The sequence below is a fragment of the Setaria italica genome, chromosome V (assembly GCF_000263155.2).
Source record: "Setaria italica strain Yugu1 chromosome V, Setaria_italica_v2.0, whole genome shotgun sequence".
NCBI lineage: Eukaryota > Viridiplantae > Streptophyta > Magnoliopsida > Poales > Poaceae > Setaria > Setaria italica.
Genome location: NC_028454.1, coordinates 30,116,513 through 30,140,599, shown reverse-complemented (window position 1 = coordinate 30,140,599; position 24,087 = coordinate 30,116,513). Strand labels below are relative to the sequence as shown.

General features: G+C 42.0%; 3 protein-coding genes and 1 pseudogene across 5 annotated transcripts; 1 reads left to right on the top strand and 3 right to left on the bottom strand.

Moving 5' to 3' along the window:
* Window positions 1-582: 582 nt before the first annotated feature.
* LOC101753027 lies at window positions 583-3,991 on the bottom strand (annotated as a pseudogene).
* A 3,060-nt stretch (window positions 3,992-7,051) lies between these two features.
* Window positions 7,052-15,365, bottom strand: LOC101768017 (glucose-1-phosphate adenylyltransferase large subunit 1, chloroplastic/amyloplastic). 3 transcript variants are annotated; one of them, XM_022827273.1, is made up of 16 exons: window positions 11,814-15,365; window positions 11,161-11,391; window positions 10,603-10,725; window positions 10,133-10,303; window positions 9,810-9,899; window positions 9,633-9,719; window positions 9,495-9,550; window positions 9,299-9,392; window positions 9,043-9,155; window positions 8,902-8,974; window positions 8,627-8,707; window positions 8,382-8,468; window positions 8,198-8,302; window positions 7,685-7,791; window positions 7,525-7,585; window positions 7,052-7,434 (listed from the first exon to the last, which is right to left on the bottom strand). In XM_022827273.1, the coding sequence occupies exons 2-16, from the start codon at window positions 11,365-11,367 to the stop codon at window positions 7,333-7,335; spliced, it is 1,557 nt and encodes a 518-aa protein (XP_022683008.1). In that variant the 5' UTR covers window positions 11,368-11,391; window positions 11,814-15,365; the 3' UTR covers window positions 7,052-7,332. The 3 variants fall into 3 exon arrangements, with proteins under 3 accessions (XP_022683008.1, XP_004969255.1, XP_022683007.1); XM_004969198.2 differs by having other exon boundaries at window positions 14,706-15,365; XM_022827272.1 differs by having other exon boundaries at window positions 11,161-15,365.
* A 335-nt stretch (window positions 15,366-15,700) lies between these two features.
* On the bottom strand, window positions 15,701-18,787 carry LOC101767339 (zinc finger MYM-type protein 1-like). The gene is made up of 4 exons (XM_004969196.2): window positions 18,577-18,787; window positions 17,461-18,508; window positions 15,890-17,382; window positions 15,701-15,788 (listed from the first exon to the last, which is right to left on the bottom strand). Exons 1-3 carry the CDS (start codon window positions 18,785-18,787, stop codon window positions 15,903-15,905), a joined length of 2,739 nt encoding a protein of 912 aa, XP_004969253.2. The 3' UTR covers window positions 15,701-15,788; window positions 15,890-15,902.
* Window positions 18,788-20,259: 1,472 nt separating this feature from the next.
* Window positions 20,260-21,150, top strand: LOC101766940 (50S ribosomal protein L31). The gene is made up of 2 exons (XM_004969195.2): window positions 20,260-20,470; window positions 20,593-21,150. Exons 1-2 carry the CDS (start codon window positions 20,381-20,383, stop codon window positions 20,893-20,895), a joined length of 393 nt encoding a protein of 130 aa, XP_004969252.1. The 5' UTR covers window positions 20,260-20,380; the 3' UTR covers window positions 20,896-21,150.
* The last annotated feature ends 2,937 nt before the right edge of the window (window positions 21,151-24,087 follow it).

Below are 24,087 nucleotides of genomic sequence, written 5' to 3'. Positions count from 1 at the left end.
ATACCAGAGACAAAAGACTGACTTCTTCGCAATCTTCACATTCACAGGTTTTGCTGAGAAATGAATAACCAAATTTAGAGTTCTATAGAACATAAATCACACTCAACCTCCCTCCCTGATCTCACTTGAAGATCCTTCGCTTCCTTGAGCAACAGTACACTATTTCACTGGGGTAATTCAGGTGCATCTTTTTTTTCATTACTTCGTTTTGAATTAGTTACTCACATCGAAATACAACTTCGTCTTCAGGAGTATCTATATCATGTGTACAATCCCCTATGATTTGCGGAGACCAGCACTGATTTTGCTAAACTTTTTTTTCAGACTATTTATTCATAAGTGAATGGAGAGTGCGAATAGAGAGCCGAGCACCAAGGCCAAAGTTAAATACTACTATATGTTGCTGTTGTATTTGTGGATTTTCATACTTAACTCCTTTTGAAAACCATTTCATCAACCCTTTACATTGATTCAAATGCATCGAAAAATTGAAAATTGCAAACTGTTGTCCTTGCGAAGTTGAGAGCACACCTAGAGCAAAAAATATATAAGATATGTCCGAAAGAACCTGGATCAATCAACTAACAATGCAATGCAGAACTGCAAAAGGCCAGTAGTCAGTACACCACTGCAAAAGGCCAGTAGTCAATACACCACTGCCCAAGCATGCTTTATTACACCTCTGAACGTGCCACGGCATACCGACAAATAATCCCTCTATCTCCAGTACAAAGAGAGCATCCTAGTTATTACTACTCGGACATAGTTCAACAGAATTACTTACACAGGCGAAATAAGAGCGTTCAGGTTCACTAACTCTGATGCTGATACTGCAATGAGTATCAACTTATGTTCTACTAGGAATAGGTAAACAGTCGTGGTTCCACACGCGTCATCATGCCCTATTGCAGGTATCAACTGCGCTCGCGATGAAGTAGCATGGTGTTCAGATCACATGGAAGCCAAACAATGCTACATGGCAGCGGAAGATTGACCTCAGCGCTGCTTCCTCCTATTCGTTTGCCACTGTTTCAGGACGAACTGGACAGCTTCCTTCAGGGTCACTTTTCGATCTTCTTTAAAGTTCCACAGTTCCCCCACAGAATAACTACCCTTAGACTTGTACTCATTAATTTCACAGAGTGCCTTTGTCACCAATGTTCTTCCCCATGTTCTTCCCCATGTTCTTCTCTGAGTCCTCGAAGCTTTGCATCATCCTCAATTATTTCCTACAGCACGGCACACACCACTTGATGTCAAATAAGGTATACCTTAGGTAAAACTTGCAAAACGAAGTCATCCATAAAATTAAAAAAAAAGTTGGACAATGACCGAGGATACATGGTTCACTATATTAAATAGGGAAACGAATGACAGAAACACTATATTCCTAATGAGCTTACAGGACAACATTCATATCATTGCCTGGACATTTCTATAATTAAAAGAGGGTGTAACATAAGGTAGCCTTTTTTGAGTGAGCGAGAGGAGAGAACAGTAGGAAAAACAGTTATGCAAGTTACAGGATATAACCATGCAAGAAAGCTTTACTGGACAGGATAGGATTATCAGTAACTAAAAAAATATAGGCTCTAAAGCTAGGAATGTGTATAGAAGTAGCAGCAAATGAATATTCATACCATCTCCTTTCCATCAGCCATGACAATCCTGAAAGGGTGCCAATCAGGGTTTTTAATTTCGGCTTCCCACTTTGAACAAAGGAAGGCAGCAGTAACTTCCGCGTCTTCTTCTGAGCACTTCTTTCTGCATGCCTTTGAAAATGCTTTCAGATCGAGCTCCCTCATTCTCTTGATTCCTATATGTGCCCGCCCACCTGAAATATCAAGCAAGCCCTGCGTAGCATGTCGCAGAACAAAAGATGAATAAAAGGAAATCTCATCACCAACATAAGTCACATCACATAGATCTCATCAGTGAACTGTGAACAAGACCAGTTAATTGATGTAAGGTAACATACATTTCTAGCTCATTCCGAGCTTCTTGCAGTTCAATATTGCTTTTGCTTTCTTTAATAACCAGAGTTTGGTTAAGTGACTCCATTCCATCTAGCTCATCTATCTTTTCTTGCAATGCTTCGCTTAGCTCATTAATTTTATTCTTTGACGCTGAATCTTCATCACCAGGCATATGCTCCATCACTTTCAGTTTGCCCTTCAGCTGCTGTATTTCTAATTCAAGCTTTTGTTTTGCATCCAATTGCTGCTCTAACAACAGAATCTTCTTTAAAGCAGCATGTTTCTCTCTCTGCAGTTTCATACAGTAAGACTACCATAGGATACATTCTTAAAAAAATTAAAGCATCATATCACAAAAAGGGGGATCAAGTACATACTTTTGTTCTTCCACAAGCTTCAGCACATTCTCATCAGCTTTCTGCTGTTCCAATGCTGCCAGTTTAAGATGGCTGGAGATGGCATTCTGAGTTCAAGCAACAACAAAGCACATAAGTTGCATGAGTATTTCTAACTCATAGCGCCTAATCATCTGCACTATAGTACCCTAGTGCTGTAGTGCAAACTAATATGAAGACGACTAGTGTTATTTTACTGAAAAAAGAGGACACATGTAGACGACTAAAATGAAGGAGTTGCTAGCAGAAAATAAATATCATCCACAATGTACAAACTAATAAGACACTCAGGAAATCAACTATTTCCATTCTTTTAAAGAGGGGGAAAGAAGAAAAGGTGGACAAATGACACACCTTCTGCTTCTCCTGCTCAAGGTTCCTTCTGTCATAACCACTTTTTGCTGCAAGCTCATCAAGCTGCTTGGATCTCACATCAAGTTCATTCATTTTGGTCTCAAGTTCAGAGCGCAGCTTTTGATTCTCATCAATGATCTTCTGAGAATGTTGACGAGCTAGTTGCTGCATCTTGCGAATTTCTGGTAATGGCTATGCTTATTAAGTGATCATTAAGTAAACGAAACTTTTGCAGCTACTGAACATATAAACTGGATATACAACTAGATATCTATGTGTGTGTGTGTGGGGGGGGGGGGGGGGGGGGGGGAGGGGAAGGGGAGTAGTAAAACAGTTAAAATAAACCTTCATTGTATGATTGGAGAAGTTGTTCCCTTTGCCCCATCATCTTCTCAGGAGATGCAGTTGTCTCACTGTATTTGCACTCAAGCTCCTGTGAGTACCTAGAATACCTCAATTTGGTTAGCTAAATTAGCCACAAGTTTGTCAGTTTTACGTGCTCCCTCCTTTGCAAGATCATTGACAGATTTTAAGTCACCATTTTTTCTCAAGTGGTCCCTTATCAACCCTGGAGAAGTGTAATCTTCAGCCCAGGCAAACCATCCATAAAGCTCTGATCCTTGATTCTTTTTTCCTATCCAGTCCTTTTTACCATATCCTCCTGCTGCGAAGTGACTTTCGAATGTCCGTGCATTTCTGAAACCATTCCAGTCCTTTCCAAACTCAACAATAGCATTTCCTGAATGACCTCTAAAGGTCCATAAAGGGATGACCTTCAGTGGGCAAAAGTGTGATAGTTGCCCCTTCAAACGATTTCCACTTTCTCCAACTTGGCGCCCATCCTTCCATTCAGTAGGCACATTAACTAGGATGCCCATCCAGGGCCACACAAACTTCTCATCTCTGTTCTGAAGAGGTTCTGGCTCCACAGGGATCACCTGTGGTCGTGGCTCAGATGATTTAGCAAGGTCGTTCTTCAAATGTTTGACAAGGGCACGGTGGGTTGCCTTTTCTTTTGCCTGCCGATTAGGTGCTGCACTTACTCCTGAGGCATGCTGAACCAGATTACTTATACTGTAATTATTCTTCTTCTTGCTGCTACAGAAGGGACAGCTGTAACTCTCTCCATTCTTCTTAACCTTTCAATCTCCGGACATCAGTCTTGCATATATTTTGCCTTCATAATCATCAATCTCAGTATCACTGATTTCTGTATCTTCATGAGAACTATGATCCATTTTCAAAGGGAAAAGGAAATATTGATAGCCTAACCAGGAAAAAGAAAGAAGATTAAGAAAATAATATCCAGTCTATTTTTTTAACTCAGTTTACATTTTGAAATACCAATAAGCAGAACTCGTAATACTAGAAATATATTAAAAAACACAGTAAGCATGGAATACGGACATATACCACCCTAGCATATGGGTGACACCAACTATGACCCTACACATGCCATAGGAATTCACTTGGGCTTTCATCCTCAATTTAACCAAAAGGGTTAACCCAGCAGCCAGTGCTGCACTGCTACTACATTTGGAACCAAAGCATTACATGCCATTCGTAAGCCACAATGCCACATAGTCTGTTGATTTGGTTCTAGATGCCATACACTAGATTTGAGTAATTGTACAATTTTGGCAATACACACTAGGCTGGGTGTGCTTAGTGCATCTGTGTTCTTCATATTGTATTGTATCAGGTGCATTGTAAAATCAGCACAGTTTAACAGAGATAAGTAGGCACATTGCAATTTCTCATGTTAAAAATTTCAAACCATTTGTCCTTAAATTGTACAAAGAGTAGAAGTAGAATGCTATATCATTTAACCTTTTGCACCTTGCAAAACCATATAGGTGACATAAATTATTCAGAAAGTTCAGTTAGATTGATCCATAAAGGAGAGAAACATGCCAAAAAAATTATTCAGAAAGTTCAGTTAGATTAATCCATAAAGGAGAGAAACATGCCAAAATCATCGCCTCCAATGCGAAGCAATAAAGTAGGAAAATAAAAGGTCAAGAACAAGCAATTCTATTTTGGAAAAGAGAAAATATAGGATGTGAAACATGTTGGTATAGAGCTACAAACAGCATAGAGCATATAGGCAGGCCATAGAAATAGCATCCTAATCGCTGGAGGGTTATGGCGACCAGACTCCCCACCCCACCCCAAGACACAAAAAAAAACACTCCCTTGTCATTGTCTACTCGATCAGTGGAGTGATGGGAGAAAACGGATGTAATTGTTCAGTGCAAAGAAAGGAAGGATAACCAATAATTAAGGAGAAGGAATGGAAAGATCATAAAAGGCTAAATCTGGGGGTGTTGATTATTGCTTGTTCAGCCCAAGCCCATTGGTTAGCCTTTTCTGTTCCAACTGTCTCTTCCAAAACATACGCATATAGTTGGTGCATATGTTGGTGTTTCACCTTACAATATTATATGGAGGGATATGGATAGTAGGACCAGCTACTACATGCACCCATGAGGATCGAATTACAAATTCACAAGGTTTGACAGCAGAGCCCAAACTTTGGACACAATTTCTGGATCACATTATTTTGGCTTCTAAGTTTACATCAATTGGTACTGCAATCCCAGCCCTGTCAGAATGGGTGCAAAGCACTTGGTAGTGTGGAACAACTCAAAATCAGTAGCACATAAGTACAGAGGCCATTACAAGGTGTGGACGAGGGCACAGTTGAGGTACAAGGATCTCGGATCCTCCCGGAAATGAACTGATATTGACAGTGTCGATTTGATTTAGTAGAAACCCAAGCACCAGCACATAACATGGGTGGATCTATCCGCACTTTCTTCGATAGGCCTACGGGGTTAATTGGGGGGAGTATAACAATATGGCAAGCCGAGGAAGAGCCTAATCGAGCCATGCAGCCATGTCCTCCGCAAGACCAACAAATACGGAGAGGAGCAGATATTTGGGTTCGATTGACTCCCGGGGAGAGAATATGGGGCGCCAGATCAAAACTCGATGTAAGAACAATCAATCCAATCATCCAAATGCCATGAGCTAGGGTCCCTTACCAAGAAGAGAGAGTCAGTCCAGGTGCCTGCGGGTCGCCGCCGCAAGCCAATCCAACGGAGGGACCGAGGAAGAGGAGAGGGAGCACCAAGCTGCCGGCGCTGGAGAGCGAGCGAGATGGAGGAGGACGCCGATCCGAATCCAACGCTAGGAAGGTTGGCAGTGCCAGTGCACGGGACGACAGGTAGGAACACCCTGAGGTTTGGGATGGGATTCAGTGACTCAGGAGGAGGAGGAGCAAATTATTTGCCACTGACTAGTGCGTCTGGTGACTGTCAGAGTGAGACTGTGTACCTTGGACAACCCGCCTTGGGCCGCTTTCCACTTTCCCTACCCTGACCCCACCCACACGGCCACACCACAGCCGCGCGGTCTGCCCAGCAGGAGCAGGATATCGACGACGAGAGTCGAAACCAGTGGAGACTAGAGAGATGAGATCGAGGGCCGGGTAAACTGGATGAGACTCTTTCTAAAGTGGCGCTCTGCCTACGACCTCTGTGGCTCCGTCCGTCCAGGAAGAAGAGGAATCGATGGAAAAAGAACCCGTTCAGGGTCAGCCCGGTACCGCCAGCGTTCAAATTCCAAGCTGAATGGGTACAAAACGTTCATCGATAGATGAAATGGAAAATTTGGATTTTTGATTAATCAGTAGTTCTCTAATAAACCGGTTCATTGGTTCATGGTTCAATGAAAAACCAGCAGGTGTTCAATTGCAGGACTGATCATTTAGTTGAACCGAACAAGTCAGTCACTAGTTCACGGATTTTTGGGTTCGATCGACGAACTAGTTCAATTTTTCGTTTATGCATAGAAGTGCTTTAGTAGCCTCATTTAACAAATTTGTTAGATACTCCATCCGTTCCAAATTATAGGTCATTTTGATTTTTCTAGATATATAATTTTTATATGCATATATGTATACACTATATTTAGATACATAGTAAACAACCACCTATAATTTGGAACAGGTTAGGTGTGATAGCTTAGTTATCACTCACGAACTTATCTGCTTTCAGTCGATAAGTTTATTCTTTTATCTTTTGGTAGTTTACTGAATTACATGAAGCAAAATTACACTTTAGTTCTTCCATCTAAAAGACAAGTTATTGTAGGAATTTTTGCTTGCCCTATTTATTAACCGTATTTGGCACTAATTAAGTGCTGCGAGTGCTGCGTGCCCATACGTAGAATATAATATAATAACTTATCTCTCTCGACAAATTCTAAACCTCAAAATGACTTTTTTTTGGCGGGGTGGGGGGGGGGGGGGAGTAGCTTATATGATTCTAACACCAATATGATTTGTATTTATTTTCGAATAGAATTCCCAATGGGAATACAAAGGTACATAAAAGGCTTGCTGCAACTTCCCGGGCAGCTTATTACAGTACATGTACTAGCAATATCAAGGGTATAAGGAACACAAACTGGATGCCAGAGGCCACGCATCTTGCACCCGGAAGCTTTGCAGACTTTATGGCAAGCAACAGTTCCCACACCATAGTTACACAATCCATCAATATAATAGCACTGCAGGCTCTTGCTTTGTAGGCGCACATTATCTATATGACTGACCCGTCCTTGATGATTGCGTTCTTCAAGATCACCACGATTCCGGACCTTATGTAGTATCCCTCTTCCGGGTGATCGGCCTCTTGGATACCCTGCCATGAAAAGTGGAACCCATGGTCACAAAACCAGCGTTGGATAGACGAGCACACAAGTTTTTGCAGCCATGAGGTGCACTTGCTCACCTTACTGTTTGCGATCACCACATTCTTCCCAATCCTCGCGTTCATGTCGATAATACAGTTCCTGGAAATCATCAGAGGAAGATACCATCAGGTGTCCGCGAGCGTGATATTTGGGAGCTAACGGTAATCATGTATATGCGATGTTGTTTCAAAACCTCACCTTATCTTTGTGTTCTCTCCTATCCCAATTGGGACCTTCCCAGCTAAATGTAGCTTCGAAGTTTCTTCTTCAGTTTCATATATGTCTGCACCCATCATCATGGTATCCTGTAGTAATTACAAAGCGCAGAAAGAAATGAATCAACAATAATTTTCAAATGTAACAATGAATAGACCAAGTCTTCATCTGGTTCAGTATTATTGTCATATTCATGACCTGAAAAATCTGGGATTGCCTGGTGTACAGTAAGCATCGGAATTGAGGTGTTCACATGAGATCGAATATGATATTAGTGCTACAAGCTGAACGAAGTCTTAAGTTTTGAGAAAACATAAAAAATACTTTGATGAACTTGTCCAGGGTCACAAAACCTATTTGTGATTTTGTGAACCCTGGTGTTGATATGGTATACTAAAATGTACATGGCAGTTGCAATAACTCTAGTGGCTCAAATCAATGTTTTGATGCAAAGCATGTATAAAACATCAGCATACATCTTGGAGAAGTATGTACCATGAGTTCACATCCAGATCTAAGACGTGAGCAAACTCCAATCACAGAATGCTTGATAGTGCATTCACTAAGCAAGCAACCATCTGAGATAAATGCATCTTTGATCTGCAGAGGAGAAAATACAGACATCAAATATGTGTACATCATGCTCTGATGTAACAATTGTGTTCCACAAAATCTATACCTTGCACTTGTCCAGTTGTGTTGGAGGCAAGTATCGGGGCGCAGTGAAGAAAGGTGTTTGTGGATCATAGAATTCAAACTTGGAAGGCTGAACAGAGCAATACATGAGGTGAATTTGTGTTTAGATTCTAGCCACCAAACTATTAGATGATAAGTCAACTGAAGAACAGAATGAAACTTAGATGTTCCATGCACAGAATTTCATGCAATATATATCCAGTACACAATACATATATGATAGAATACCTGCTCAGTGAGGGCCAAGTTTGCATCAAAGAATGATTTGATTGTTCCAACATCCTCCCAATAGCCCGTGAAAATATATGCCTAACACAATTAGTTCAACATATTGTTAGTCTGTATGATGCATGGAGGCGATAATATAAATTGTGGATTGATATTTACACTGCAATCCTACTTGATAATATTAGCTCAATTTGTGGAAACCAGAAACAAAACAACTCTTAAACGTGAAGACTTCATGATATACAATTACGCATAGTGTAATAGATCAGAGTTACCTGCACATTATGCTCTAGTACAGCTCTTGGGAGGATTTCAGATCCAAAGTCATGCAGTTGATTATATTTTGACCTAAGAATTGACGCTATTAGAAGACAAACTAGGATTTGAACAAGAATAAATTGTGGGAAAGTAATTACTTGAGAAGGTCTAAAAGTGCATCTCTTTTGAAGACATAAACGCCCATTGATGCAATATAGGGATATTTCTGTGTATCACCTATAGCATAGCTGAGGAAGTTGGTATCAACTCTCTGCAACAACAGTACCTTTAGACTTAGATTCTACAGCAAAATAGATAATCATTTCTGGACAAGCCAAGTAGAGATGGACCAAGGAAAGAAGGGTTCATTGAAGAAAGAAAGGAAACAAAAGAAGTACTCAAAGAATTGCTAACCATAGATTCCAAATCAGCACCCACTGGTTTCTCAAAAAACTGAAGCACACGTCCAGTGTAATCAAACTTCACTAGTCCATAGTTAGAAGCTCGGCTTCCCAAAGGGGAAAAAAAGAAACAAATGAGACCAAGCACATGTTGTCTTGAACGACTAGATGACATGTTCATGAACTAGGAGGATCAGCAATTGTTTTACCTCTCATTAACAGGAGCACATGATATAGTGATTTCAGCATTGTCATCAACATGTTTCTGGAAATAATACATGCCAAAATATTTGGTTAATCCTAAATCAGGACATATGCAAAACTTAAGGAAGAAGAGTACAATGTACCTGCACAAGTTCCATGTAATTCATCCGATAAAGCTGATCGCCACTCAAGATTACAATGTGCTCAATATCTTTGTGATTGTAATAATCCTGAAAAGGTACACAAGAACTTAAGATTCCAAAAAGGAAATGCTACAAGAATGAGTTGATGACCATCCACAAAGAGAAAATATTAACTACCTCAAGTACCCAGACAAATTTTCTGATAGCATCTGCTGTACCCTGAAACCATCCAGCAGGCTCTTCAGGCATTTGTGTAGCCGCTAATACCTGTGTGTCAGAACAATTAGTTTTACAACTGATCTCAAATGAATCAATAATTTGCCCATTTTACAGAAATTCAAGGCAAAGTTATGACGTGAATGGTAGATGGTCCATTGTAAAGTAGTCTATGTTTTGAACCACGATGCCTTTGGATCTAGAGTAGAATAATAGCGTCTCTTTTTTATTCTCTCTACATGAAGTTATTCCTACTTACACATCAACAAGATGAGGTAAATTACCTGTACAGATCCATCAGTAAAGGTGATCCCGCCTCCAAGGTATGTACGATGAATATGGCGGTTAAGAGAAGCAGAATTGAACTGAGTCATCACAAATATCTTATTTATACCGCTGTTGAAGCAGTTGCTCATAGGGATATCAATAAGCCTGTGACATCCTCCAACAGGGACCTAAGTAATGCAACAAGAACAAAAATAAGAAAGAGAATATTTTACGTAAGTTGAATGCTTTAGGAACATATGGACTAGAAACATAAGGTTATGAGAAGATTTGGCTGAAAGTCTAGAAAAAGATGAGTGTAACTTTCACCTATTTTTTATTGTCTTATGTATGTTAGTTTGATGGTTCAACAGTGTATCTTGAAATTGAGATGAATCTACTAAATATCGCAGAAGACTAAGATAAAATTCAAAGATCAGTAATATTATAATAGAGTAATCAATGCTGGATGTTCAACGCTATCTCTTACAGCAGGCGTAGCCCTCGTGCTTGTCAAAGGAAAGAGCTGAGCTCCAATGCCTCCACCCAAAATGACAGCAGACACACGGTTTGCGTCAGCATAACTTTTTCTGGAGGAATGTGTTTGAAAATGCTGCAAAATATGGGACTAAAGTTAGATTACTTAAATTAAGCCTAAACAAGTGCATAAGTAGTGCATTTATACATGCCATTAAATAAAATTCAGGAAAGATTACATTGGTCTTAGAGTAGCAGATATATATTATCACTTAATAGATATCATAACAATGATTTGTGATGGCCACTCAGCAACTCTAAGGTTTATTTCAATAAGTTATTCCTGTAGTAACCACGGATTCTGTTTTCCTGAATGCAGTGAAGCCATAGTTTCCCCCAGGATCTCAAATATTTACAATGAGCTTATTTTAACGAATCTATACAATAATCAATTCAATAAAATTATAGTAGATTTCCCTGTAAAAAAAAGTATAGTAAACTTCATACAGAAAGAAAGTATAGTCAATTTGTAAACCACCATGTAAGAGTAATAACAGAGTTAGATGCTTACAAGAGTTTCAGAACAAGCACCAGAGTTAAGAACACATTGTGTCGTTCTAGCACCTCCACCACTGAAGCACCTATTCCTCAAAGCTTTCTCCTGATTGATGACCCCGATATTTAATCTTTCCATCAACATCTCACTCCCACCACCCTCACCAGATCTTCTCATCAGGTGAGGACTTGTGTTCCCATCCAATGCTAGTGTAAACTGCATATCTAATCAAACAACTAGACACACCTGCAACTCAAACAAATGAGTAGGTACTTCTTTTACAGCAAGAGAACATTTACAATGAATTGAAGTAAACAACTTTCTGCCATATATACATACATATGCTTGAACTACAATATGACATCTTATGACCAAGCCGAGATTTACTACTTCCTAAAAACTGGATTCATAATGAATGCTCCTCAAGCAAAGTAATAAAAATAGAACACCCCATCTCAGCTGACAAAATTGCATGGCGCTAGCATGATTCTAAAATCTAAATACCGCACACTCTACTATTGGCAAGAATGAGCAATCCAAATTATGATAAAGCAACCATTCAAATATCAGATGCATTTGCAGAGTACATGGATGATAGCATCTCACCATCTTTCCACTAACACTTCCCAAATGGCTGCGAAAATGGCATCAAGGAACTATATACTTACAATAGGACACGAAAATGGCTGCAAGATTGAAGTCACACTTGCCTCCCCAAGTGTTCTTGTGGCTCCAATTGATGCTCTGTGTCTAATTGTGATGCTGTCGATGTGCTTATAAAGAGTGGAAGGATGGCAGGCTGGCGGAAATGAATTGTGTGAAGGAATCAACAACCGTGAAAAGGTTGGATGCCTTTTACGATACGTACTTACATCCATGAACAGAAATGAAAAGAGGTGCACAATTCTTGCAAGTACTGTGAAAAAAGCTGGAAGCCTTTGGCATTATGTCCATGTATAGAAACAAAACTGGGTTCACATTTTTCGCAAGTACCTCATACAGACTCACACAACCCACCAGCCACCATCATTAGTATACCAATTTTGCCCTTGGCCTTCAGTATAAACATAATAGAACACATTACATTTGGAAAAGCATGTTCATTGGTTTCTATTTCTTTTTTGAAGTTCATATTTCATGAAGATGCATAGGTAATTGTGTATGAGCTCCCTTGGTGCAGGACATAGTTTTCAAACAATAAATAAACTATAGACAAGGAAGATGATCTGATTGCTGCATTTACAGATGTGTGAACTGGTATGCATTATGTTTATAACATCTTAATAATTTTGGTGAGTAGAAAGGGCAAGAAAATAAATAGGCACATGAGAGAGGTGATGGTGGGTGGCGATGCCATCATAAGGCAGACAATTGTATGTTGAAGCTGTTCATGAGCAAATAACTTTGGCGTGTGGCTTTCCCATCTACAGGCCATAGATGATACTTCCAGAAATCTCAATTGTGGTTTGTACTTTTCTGTAACCCATCCATAGTTTTAGACTCTTTTCAGCTACAAGAATAAACAAAACAAACTAATTTGCGTACAAACAACATATTGAAGGTGCTTGAGTTGGAAACAATTGTCACGAACAATTCCCACGGTACACATGAAACCTTTTACAAATAACTTTTCTGAGCTGGCAGGAATGCTGGTAAGCTAGCTTTCACAAATGTTCATGCAAGATAAAGTAATAGTGCTCAATATTGCTTTCAGAAAAATGCCAAAGTTCCTTTGACATGTGATGCATGGCTCTCCCTCTCATGCTCACTTTTCCAGACTTACCTTCCCTCCCCCACGAAAGATATATGAATATATCAGATACTCCCTCCGATTGCAAACGTAGGTCATTTTAGCTTTCTCAACTATTCTCTAAATGTAAGTCATTCTAGAGCTTCTATGCACCCTTCTTAACAAATGCTACCATTCTCACAAATAAATGAATAGTCTATCCCAATCCAATTTAGAAACAATTCTAAAACAACTTACATTTGCAACCAGGTGGGTTTTTTTAAAGTTAAAAGAAAACAATGTACATGAGACACATCAAAACTTGACCTGATGATCTCAATCCTACTGCCAGGTCACACATGGGATTCTCATAAATATAGAATTTATAGCAGGAACTAGAGGCAAAGTTTTCTTAGGGCCAAAAGGGGCCATGGTCCACGTTGGCCTAGAATTGTGTAGTTCTTTAACACAAGTAGTAGTTTTTAAGTCGTGTCAATGAATTACTTATCTACTGCAATATTGCTGCCCCCACCCCCCAGGCCATAGGATTTGAACTAAGCTCCGCAATATGCAGGAACTATCCATCCTTTATAAAGGATGACTATGGAAACACTCGGACCTGCCAATGTCCAAAACAAAATGTTCTGACTAGCTGTAGAAATGTAGCACTAACTATTACACGTTCTAGCCAAATTACATTTAAGATTATGATTTCCACATTGTACTGCAGTTCTTACAATGCATAAAAACTAATTATAAGTAGTAGGATAAGTTTTCCCTATGGCAGAGTTATTGAGGTTATATATACCTTTTCAAGGCAGCTCCTAGAAGAGCTGCATTTTATTGCTTAAAATCAGAAATGCAGATCAAATTTTCAAATTAAAAACTAGTTAGTGCATTAGCATACATACTTCTTATAAATGTCCATAACCCTTTTATTTTCTCCTAGGTTTCAGTTATGCCTGTACCGCTGTTCATCTTACGTTTATGTTGTATGGGTCTACAGGATCCAAAGCATGGATCTAAAAACAAGAAAGTAATAGTGTAGCATACCTAGCAGCTATATGTGGTGTAATAAGCTGTATTTCTTTGGGCTCTTTCCTTATACGAGCATGTGCGGCCCTATTCAAACATGCCTAATTATTTCTTAGGAATTCTTAAATCGCACATTGACATCTAAATTTGATGCATTTTTCAATTATTATTGGAAATCTGAGAACAATGGTGCATGCACAAAACTGCCCAAGATACAATGCCTACGGTTTGATGGTTGTTTGGGTACTAAGTGGTGTGTGGGGAAAATAGGAAGCACATATCTAATTGCTTGTGCAATGCACCATTTCACCATGAAATATATGTTTTCCCTTCTTCTTTTTTTAATGGTCACCAGAGGGAATTTGCATTGATAAGTTGTGGCACAACCACAGATCAACAACCTCGTTTTTAAGGGAAACTGAGGCAAAACCCTACAATGCTCGTTTATTTTGGGAAACCAGACTAAAACTAGGACCACTAATGACAGACTGACTAGCAAACTAGGCCTCATCATTGACACCTAATTGATCTGAGCAGAAACGGCCATCCATTGTGAGAAAGGAACTCACAAAGTCCCTAACAACGCCTCCAAGGAGGGCAGTAGGGCACATTAGCCATCTGTAGACCAGAGCTGGGTTTTCACCCAAAGAAACCTTCATGATTGGGAAGCAGGGGCATCACGATAGAGAAGAGCGTCACCAGCTCCGGCACCGGCAGAAAGTCGAGCAGGGCTTTGGCAATGGTAAGAAGCCCCCGCACCTTGCGTAGACCACAGACCCAAGTGCAGGATGCATACCTCCTTGGCCTCGGTCATCATCATCACGTTTCATGTCCATCCACTCCCCCACAGCAGGCGCCCGGACATCCAGTGCGGCATCCGCAGAGCAGTTGCAGATTTTGGGCTCAATCTTGAGCATGGCCTGAAGCTCTGCCTTGATGAGCCGATGGCACTAAGGTGGGAAGGCCATTGGAGAGCAAGGAAGTGTGGAAGGTGGCGCTGATAGCAGCACTTTTAACCGCCCAAGACACATGCCATCAGAACGGGAACGGCACCGCCACCGGGCGCACAATGCAATACGCGGCGGACCTTGTTGTCCCGCCACAGGACCCCCATCGGGGTAGCCTTGAGGACCATCAAGAGCAGCTCTGGCCGCGTGTCTCCGGCGTCGATGACACGCAGCGGACCCCATCGTCCCTCCACAGTGCTCCAAACGAGGAGCACGTCCAGATGGACGAGCGCAAAGGGTCCCCACCAAAAGTTGCCAGATCTGGGTAGAAGGAGCCGAGGAGGACGAATCCGGCGAATGAGAGCCGAGCTGTACCCAATGCTGCTCGCATAGGGCTCATAACTCGCCGGATTTTGTCGCTGCTCGAACGTGCAGATGGAGAAAAGAAAGGTGTAGTGGAAGCCTGGAAGGGGCTGCAGAATGGTAGCCGGCGCCGGCTGCCGGGAGGACGACGATAGGCGGCTGGGCCGCTGGGGTGGGTTTGGGCCGCGTTTTTTTAACGTGTTTTTCTTCTTCTTTTTCCGCTATTTTGAGTGCCCTTTTTTCCAAATTTTACCAGCTATAATCCCTCCACCCAGCGTTAATTAATCGCACTACTCTCCAATCAATGACGGAGCCAGGAAAAAATTATAGCTGGGGCGAATTTCAACGAGACAATGAACCAAAAACGCATCACACTCACAACGCACCGCATTCACATACTATAATCACACAAATCATGGCTAAAATGCTACAATCACATATGACGACGAAAAGTAAGCTAGAAACACAAGATGTTACCTCAATTTTGAAGAATAAATAGTTCTTGATTGGATGACTTTGATCCTTACATTGCAAATTACAAATAATGAAATAACCAAGAATGCATGAACCTGCAGATTGAATGATTATCAATTAGCATCTTATCTTAGTGAGTAACAATAAAATATTGGTACCCCTCAATCAATAATGGACATTATGAGAAAATACTTACTACTGGTACAGGGCTAAGAGCTTCGATGACGTCGAGGGCTCTTTGGCAAGCTCACTCTTCGGGTTTTCATAGATTGAAACCTCTTCTTAACTTTATCAATACCAAGTTCCTTGAAGATCCCTTTCTCAATGTAGCACACTAACAAGTTATTGAGCCATTCATCACCCATCTTGTTCCGCAAAGCTGTCTTGATGAAGTGCATAGCTGAGAAGGCTCTTTCAACCGAAGATGTTGCCACAGGTAGGATCAATGCTAACTCAATGATGCGATAGACCAATGGAAAAAGGATATGTGTTCTTTTTGCAATCATTGTTGTAGCCAAGCTTCCAAGGTCATGACAAGATTTGAAATCATCAACTCTACTCACATGAACAAGGAATGTCTCAAGTTCTTCCCTTATATTATCACGATCACGAATAGAGAAATCTTGATCATAGATCTCAGTTATCCGAGCAATCTTTTCAACATCAAACCTAACAAAGTTGTCTCTTGGATCAAGACATGCAAATGAAACAAGCAACTCAGATGATACCTCATTGAAGCGATGATCCATCTCCATGATTATAGCATCAAGTGCAGCAAGGAAAGTATCAACACGGTAATGATGCTCTTGAGTGATTAAGTTGCCATCACGCCTTGATCTGCCCCATCTTGGTATTGGCTCTTCCATATTTGGTATTGGAATTTCTTTTGCAACACAAAATGATTTGACCTCTTCCAATAATTGCTCCCAGCCTTCATTTCTTAAACTGATCAAGCGAGCTTTCACATCAATAAGCAATGACATGGCCTCAACAATGTTTTGGTCTTTTCTTTGAAAAAGAAGAGACAACTCATTTGTAATACGGAACACTTTCAACATCAACTTCATATTTAAAACAAAGGAAAAGCTTTCCATTTTGTGCACCAAACCACCAGCTCGGCCAGGATTACGTTCATCTTCATGAATCATGGCTAACACCTTGACTACAGAATCCCACATTGACTCAATACGAAGTAATGTTATGTAATGAGAACCCCATCTTGTATCTCCTGGTCTATGCAAGTTTGTCATTTGATTCCTTCCCCTCCCTCTTAGAATCTCACCACTCTCTAACTTTGCTATAGTGGTTTCACGATGTTGTGCTTGTAATTTATCCTTCCTCTTACAAGATGCACTAGTACTACTGACAATTAAACCCACATAGTTGAAGAAATCATCAAAAGAGGAGCAGCAACTTGCAACCGAAACAATAACCAACTGTAATTGATGAGCAAAGCAGTGAACATAGAAAGCATAAGGGTTCTCATCACGGATCTGTTTTTGCAAACCATTGAATTCACCTCTCATGTTAGAAGCACCATCATATCCTTGGCCTCTTAGTCTAGAAATAGGTAAACCATGGGCAGCAAGAATCTCAGTCAAAGCTTTCTTTAGGGAACTTGATGTTGTATCTTCAACATGTTGCAGACCCAAAAATCTTTCCACAACCATTCCCTTTTTGTTCACAAATCTGCATAATGCATTTAAAAAATAATTAGTAACCTCACAAGTCACCCAGAAACATAAAGCAGTCCAAAAAATTACTAACCTCACAAGCACAGCCATTTGTTCAGCTATTGAGATATCACGGGATTCATCAATTAGAACCGAGAAATAGCCATCTCCAATTTCTTCTTTTATTACTTCAGTGACCTCTTCAGCATAACTCCGTGTAATATCTTGTTGAATCTGAGGAGAAGTCATGCGGGCATTATTTTGACATAACTCATCAAATGCTACCCTCACATCCTCATTCCTGTTTTTGTACCAATCAATCATTTCTAAAAAATTGCCCTTGTTTAGAGAGGTGCCAGATTCATCATTGCCACGAAAAGCATGACCTTGTGCAATGAGAAAGCTTGCAACATCTAGAGCAGCAGTCAAGCGAACTTCATAGAGCATTTCTACAGTTTTGGTATTAGCATCAATCTTATGGGTAATACTTGCTCTCTGATTCTTAAAATCTTCGGCACATAATCTAGCTTTATTGTGGCAACTAGAAACTCCTCCAACATGACATGGAAATCCTCTATACGAATGTTTAAAATCATTATACCCTGTCTTTGTGAAAACCACATGACCAAATTTCTCATGGTCGGCTTCTTGCCTAAAAAGAAAACAATAGAAGCAATATGCTGCATCCTTGGACACACTATACTCTAACCAATCATGGTCCTTAAACCATTTTGGGAGAAATTGTCTCCAATCATTACCAACACGCTTGCGAGGAAAATTATGTCCAATAGGTTGTGTCGGACCTCTCAATAAATAAGCCCTTCTAACATCCGATTGAATATTAGGATGAAATCTCTCAATTGGCATTCTAAGATCTGGATCAGCTACAATATGAACATGCTGGTCAAATTCCATGATAAGGCTGATACCTTCATCTTCTTGCTGTTGTGGTTCCGGTGGTTGTGCATCATCGACACCAATATCAACGTGTGCTAAATCAGTCGCTACCGTCTGCATAGCTTCATTTTCATGAACAACTTCTCCCGCCGCTGAAGTAGTGGCATTGCCACTTTCATGAGTGCTTGGGCCGCTGCCACTTGAACTTGAACCGACACTCAAAATTGTGAAATAATTCTTCAAATCTACACAAAATTACTTGTCAAATGAGTAATTTGAGAAGCTAATGGAGTAATGATTCATGAAACAATACCATTTTTTTTGTTGTTCTTGCCAATGCCACTCCTAGAGCTGGGGACGCCACTGCTTGAACCTCGGCCTCGGCCGAATCCAGATGCTGGTGGTGGAGCTGCAGCTGCCGCCCTTGCTCCTCTGCCGATTCCGCGGCCATGGCCGGCCGGCCCGGCCCCAGTGCTTGGCGCGACCGCCTGCTCATCCTCTCCGCCTCCCTGAGCTCCCTCCATTGCCGGGCACAGCGGCCAGCGCGCGGCGAGCGAATGGGCGGCGGCGCGGCGCGGGGCAACAGCCGGCCGGTGGATGAAATGCGGGCGTGCAGCAGTGGCGGCGGCGGGCGGAAGAAGGTCGCAGCCTAGCAGGCGCGACCGCGCGGGGTGGCGGCGGCGGCGCGGCGCTGCCTGGAATGTCCGTGACCGTCCGCCGTGCCTTGTCCGTGAGATTGGGATGGGGAATTGGGGAGCAAATTTGGGCCTTAATGGCTTAATGGGCCAAACTACATACTGCAAAAAACGGCCCAGCAAGGAACCAGAGCCCTTCAGGCTTCATCGTCGTCGGCCGTCGTCGTTCTCCCGTGGCTGAAGAGCGACGCCACCGGACGCCGGACTGCCGGAGATCAACCGGAGTTGGAGAAGAAGGCCGAAGAGGGGGTCCGGGGGTCTGATGCTACGGCGCCGGTAGCTGGGGCGGCCGCCCCACCCCGCCCCATGGGTGGCTCCGTCGTTGTCTCCAATCTCCATGGCGCCAAGAGCTCAAAGCATTCGGGAGGAGATGAAGAGACGGGATCATACTTTTTTTGGATAAATAAACATAGATACTAGCATGGTTATTTCAACTCTCTACTAATTTGTTCTAAAATTCCTAAAATAACTAGTTTTTTTAGACAATGCGGCAAACCACAATAAGATCTTTACATGGAAAAAAACATGCAAGCACGAAGAAGAGTAAGATCCTATTTATTTGAGCTTCCTGATAGCTTGTCAACGTGAAAAGCCAGAAATTTAAAAAAATATCAAACTTCTCGTGCAGCTTTCAGAAAGTTGAAAGCTCAGAAAAGTTGAGTTTATATGGGAAGTTGAAAAGCTCAGTTTTTCGAGCTTTTCATAGCTTTTTGGGCCTAGAAAACTAAACACATCTTCTAAAAGTTAGTGTTAGCTTTTCAGAATAAAAAGCTAGCAGCAACTTTTTAAAAAAGTTTATAAGCTGCAGCTGAAACAAACAGGCCCTAAGCATGTGAGAACAAACACCCCCGCGTGATAGGACAAAGTCAGAAATATTTATATTCTACGACAGAGAGAATAGGTTCTATATTCTCTGAGGAGAATTTGTTCTTGAGAAGGAGAAATTTATTCCGCTGAAAAGGGATCATTTTAACTGCTAATATTTTTTGCCTAGAAATTGAAGGAAATATGGTAATGAAATCTTGTGTACAGAAACTTTTCCAATGATGCACGAGAGTTAAGTTGAATTTACCTTTACAGAAGAAAATTGAATTATTATGGCCCCAACTGTTGAGCAATTTTTAGCAAAACATTTCGAGAGCAAACGCCTTGTCACTCATTGTGTCTGTGCGCCAGCAAGAAATAGTGCTGATCTAAAAAAAAGGAAAATAAATTAAGGAGACTAATGGTTGCGAATTTCCATGGGCCGCTGCATTCCCCACGTAGCCCAAAGCAAACCACAGATGTTGATGGAAGAATCTGGAGCCCAACCAAGGCTAGACAGCACCAGAGGATAACATCAGCGAAGCGATAAGAAGAGGAAGAACAGAGCCAGCAGCCGAAGCGACCGTCGCAGCTGCGCGCGAGGCAAGGCCATCCGCCATGACGCTCTCCCTCTCCACCTCCTTCCTCCCCACCCCTGCCGCCGCGAGGACCACCGCCCGCACTCTCCGCTCCGTCGTCCCCTCCCAGGTACGTGCGCGCGCGCGCGTAGGCGCCGACCCTCCCTCTCGCAATTCCTGCACGAATGAAATTACCATGGGCGCCGCCACTAAGTCTGCGAGCAAAACCAAACTCCGGGCGGCGCGATGCAGGGGATGCGCTGCTCGATGCGCAAGAAGGGGCTGCACCCGGAGATCTACGAGGACGCGAAGGTGTACTGCAACGGCGAGCTGGTGCTGGTGACGGGGGGCACCAAGCCGGAGTACACGGTGGACGTGTGGTCCGGGAACCACCCCTACTACGTCGGCGACACCTCGGCGCTGGTGGTGATGGACAGCCAGATCGAGAAGTTCCGCAAGAAGTGGGGCCACGTCAAGGAGTACTGGCCCGAGGACCAGTGGAGGGAGATGCACCCCGACGGCGACCCGGAGTTCGAGCCCGAGGGGGACAACTGATCGACGGCGGCCTCCCTTTCATCATCTCCCGCTTCTTCTTCCCTCCCACCTCACCCGGTGCGTGGTCACGGGTCCCTGTTTATCTTAGCTCTCTTGGATGGAATTTGCGACTTGGCCCGTTTGCAGTGCTCTCCAGGTGTTCGATTAATGTTCGTAATGGGATTATACCAGTATGTGGTAGTGTATTGCTTGTGCAGTGTACTCTAATCAGAGTACTCATTTGATCATATCGATTGACAGGAGACCTGAACAGCATCGGCATTTTCAGATTGTCCAGACATCAAACAAGCAAACGTTCCTGAACTAGAGGAAATAGACATTTCTTATGCTAGTGTTTGGGCTAGCCTGCAATCTACAAACCGTTTAGTTAGACGACCACATACGGTTTGATCAAACCTGCCTCGGCTAGATGTCATGTCCTCTACCTTTCTTCACCCGATTTCAGCCGTAAGCTTGAATTTGCTTGGTAAGCAGCAGCTCTCGAGTCACATTTTCCACCCACACAAGTACAAACCAATTCGAAGATAAGAAAAGGCAATGGATTTGAGCCCACATAACCTCCATCCAACGAAGAAGGAAGCCTACTACTAGCACAGAAACACGGCCCAACTTCTGCTCGACTTGTTGATGTGCAACCTTGCATTCGCTCGAATTGTGCGTCAGGCCTTGAGCCCAGAAGAAAAGCTACTCGGCTGCAAAGGTTGGCCTTCTCGCTCTCGTTCGTAGTAGTGTTGGTCAGACAGAGAGAGTCAGTGGCTCGCTGCGAGCCACACGGTGCTGTACTGGTGTGCCCCTGTGCCCGGCTGCCCGCACAGCCTTGATCCTCAAGAAAACAAGTGTGTCCTCGCCTCCTCGGCGTCGCCCTCCTACTCCTTCTAGTACAGATCCTGAATTCCTGATGCGCAGTGGTACTCCAGTTGTTCTCAGCACGAGCCCCAAAAGTCAAGACCACTCGACGAAGGTCGATGCATCCATCAACCATCAATCAACCTTCCGGCAACAAAACATAGATACGGCCCTCTAAACTTAGGCAGCTCTAGGTTGCCCAAATTATTGGAGCCCCCGCCCTCCAGCTGTAGGTTCGACCCCTACCTGGAGCCCCCGCGTCTGTTTCCTAAGCAGAAGGCCGTAGGTTCGACCCCTACCTGGCGCCCGTGTTTTTTCTAATCTTTTACTCTTTTCTAGCTGTTGTTTGCATTTTATCTTTTACTCGATCTAATCGGCTATGTATGAAATAGGTAGATTAAACAGCAGAGTACAAGAAAAGCCGAAAGTATCGATTCCTAGCTGGATACTGTTTGCATCTCTCCTGCTCTCCGTTTACTTTCAGTTTTTATTTTAAAAAAATATCCATATCTCATTTACCTAGGAACACCAAACCTGTTCAGCTCTTTTCCCAGGAACATGACCAGAATCGTTTTCATCTCTCCTGCTCTCGGTTACTTTTAGTTTTTTTTTAAAAAAAAGACCGTATCTCATTTACCCTAGGAATATCAAGCCTGTTCACAAAAAACAGCTCTTTTCCAAAAAGCAGAAAAAGAACATGACCAGAAGACGACGACACATATATTGTAGAAGTCGTAGAACTTGACTTCCTTTCCTTACAAGGTTTTGATTGACCTCTTATATCTTTGTGCATAGAATACACTCTGCCATTGTTGAACTACTGTTCATATATATCAATGGACTAAAGCTACGTTTTCATTCTTTTTGGAGTCAAAGCTAGGCAGAAAGTACCTTGATGAAAGAATGGCGCTTATGGAAAGGGTACTCACGAGACAATAACTAAGCGCACCATGTTTGTATTTTAGTATGGTTCCGAACTTACGAGGCTACTTTTAGCGCGCGTGATAAGATTGTTTTAAATTTTTATCAGGGGATATTCGTAAATATTTTACTAAGGCCTAAAGTGGTTTTTTTTCCTTTCGCTTTTCTTTTTGGCAGACGCTACCATCCTTTCCTGACCTCATGTTTAGGGCCAGAATTTCGGTTGGTTTGCTTTGATGTTTTCAAAGATCCTCTGCAAAGCAGGCACACGCCTAACGCACAAGGCAGCGAGCAATTATAGAGGTAATGTTGAATGACGTCGCATCGTCTTATTGTTCATATGATAGCTTAAACTAGGAGAATGTACAACAATTAGATAGCAACCATATATAAGTTTTTTGCCGTGTCACGAAAAGATAGCAATATAGACAGCCCATATATAATGATTTATCTATTAAATTATTTCTCAATTAAAACTATAGCAATTGTCTGATCAAAACGACATATACAATGATTAGAGCGTTGTCTACAAAACATTGTAAGGGCATTAGGCCTCCTCCAATGGTGCCAACTCAGCTAGCTCATGAGCATGCCGCGTTAGATTTTTACCCATATGGAAGAGAGAGAAAGAAGAGTTATCTTTTATTCAAGAGATAGTCTCATACGCACATCTCTAAATCATGAGGATATTTAATTTTTTGTCATCCTTACGAACGGCCAGCATTCAAATGCCAGCTAGTACTTGAGAATTGACGTGGAACTGACACATTAATATGTAAGGGCATCTGTAAAAGTTAGCATTTGAATGCTAGTCATTTGTAAGGATGGTAAAAAATTAGATATCCCTAAATTATGTGGAACTGGTGCGTGAGGTTATATAGACATAAGAGATAGTGTTTGACTCTAATTGTTGGAGGATGTGTCTCTTACACTATCTCTTAAGTGTATGAGTTAGTACTTGACCTCTAACCATTGAAGGAGGCCTTATGGCAGGCTCTTAGTTGTGGACGTGTGGCACATTGTTGTTTTCATCCTTAACATTTAAACACTTGAACTAGTCAGGCCATACCGCCATAGTGACCATTACTTTTCTTTGGAGAGGAAAGGTCAAGCGGTGTTTCTCCTACTAGCGGAAGAAAAGAATAGTCTGACTGAGAGACTGTCCGGCTTCGATCGTCCTGTCTGTGTTCGTATACAAAAGCGTTTAAAAAATGTCTAACGATGACCACCCGTCTGAGGGGGTGTTTGGGAGAGGGGTGCTAAACTTTAGCACCCCCACTTTAGTTCATTTTAGCCCCCAAGCTTCCCAAACACCCCAGCTAAATCTTGTGGGCTAAACTTTAGCCCCCCTCTAATCATTTAGTCACTTGGGGGTAGCTAAAATGGACTAAATGGACTAAAAAGTGGTCCCCCGGACCACTTTCC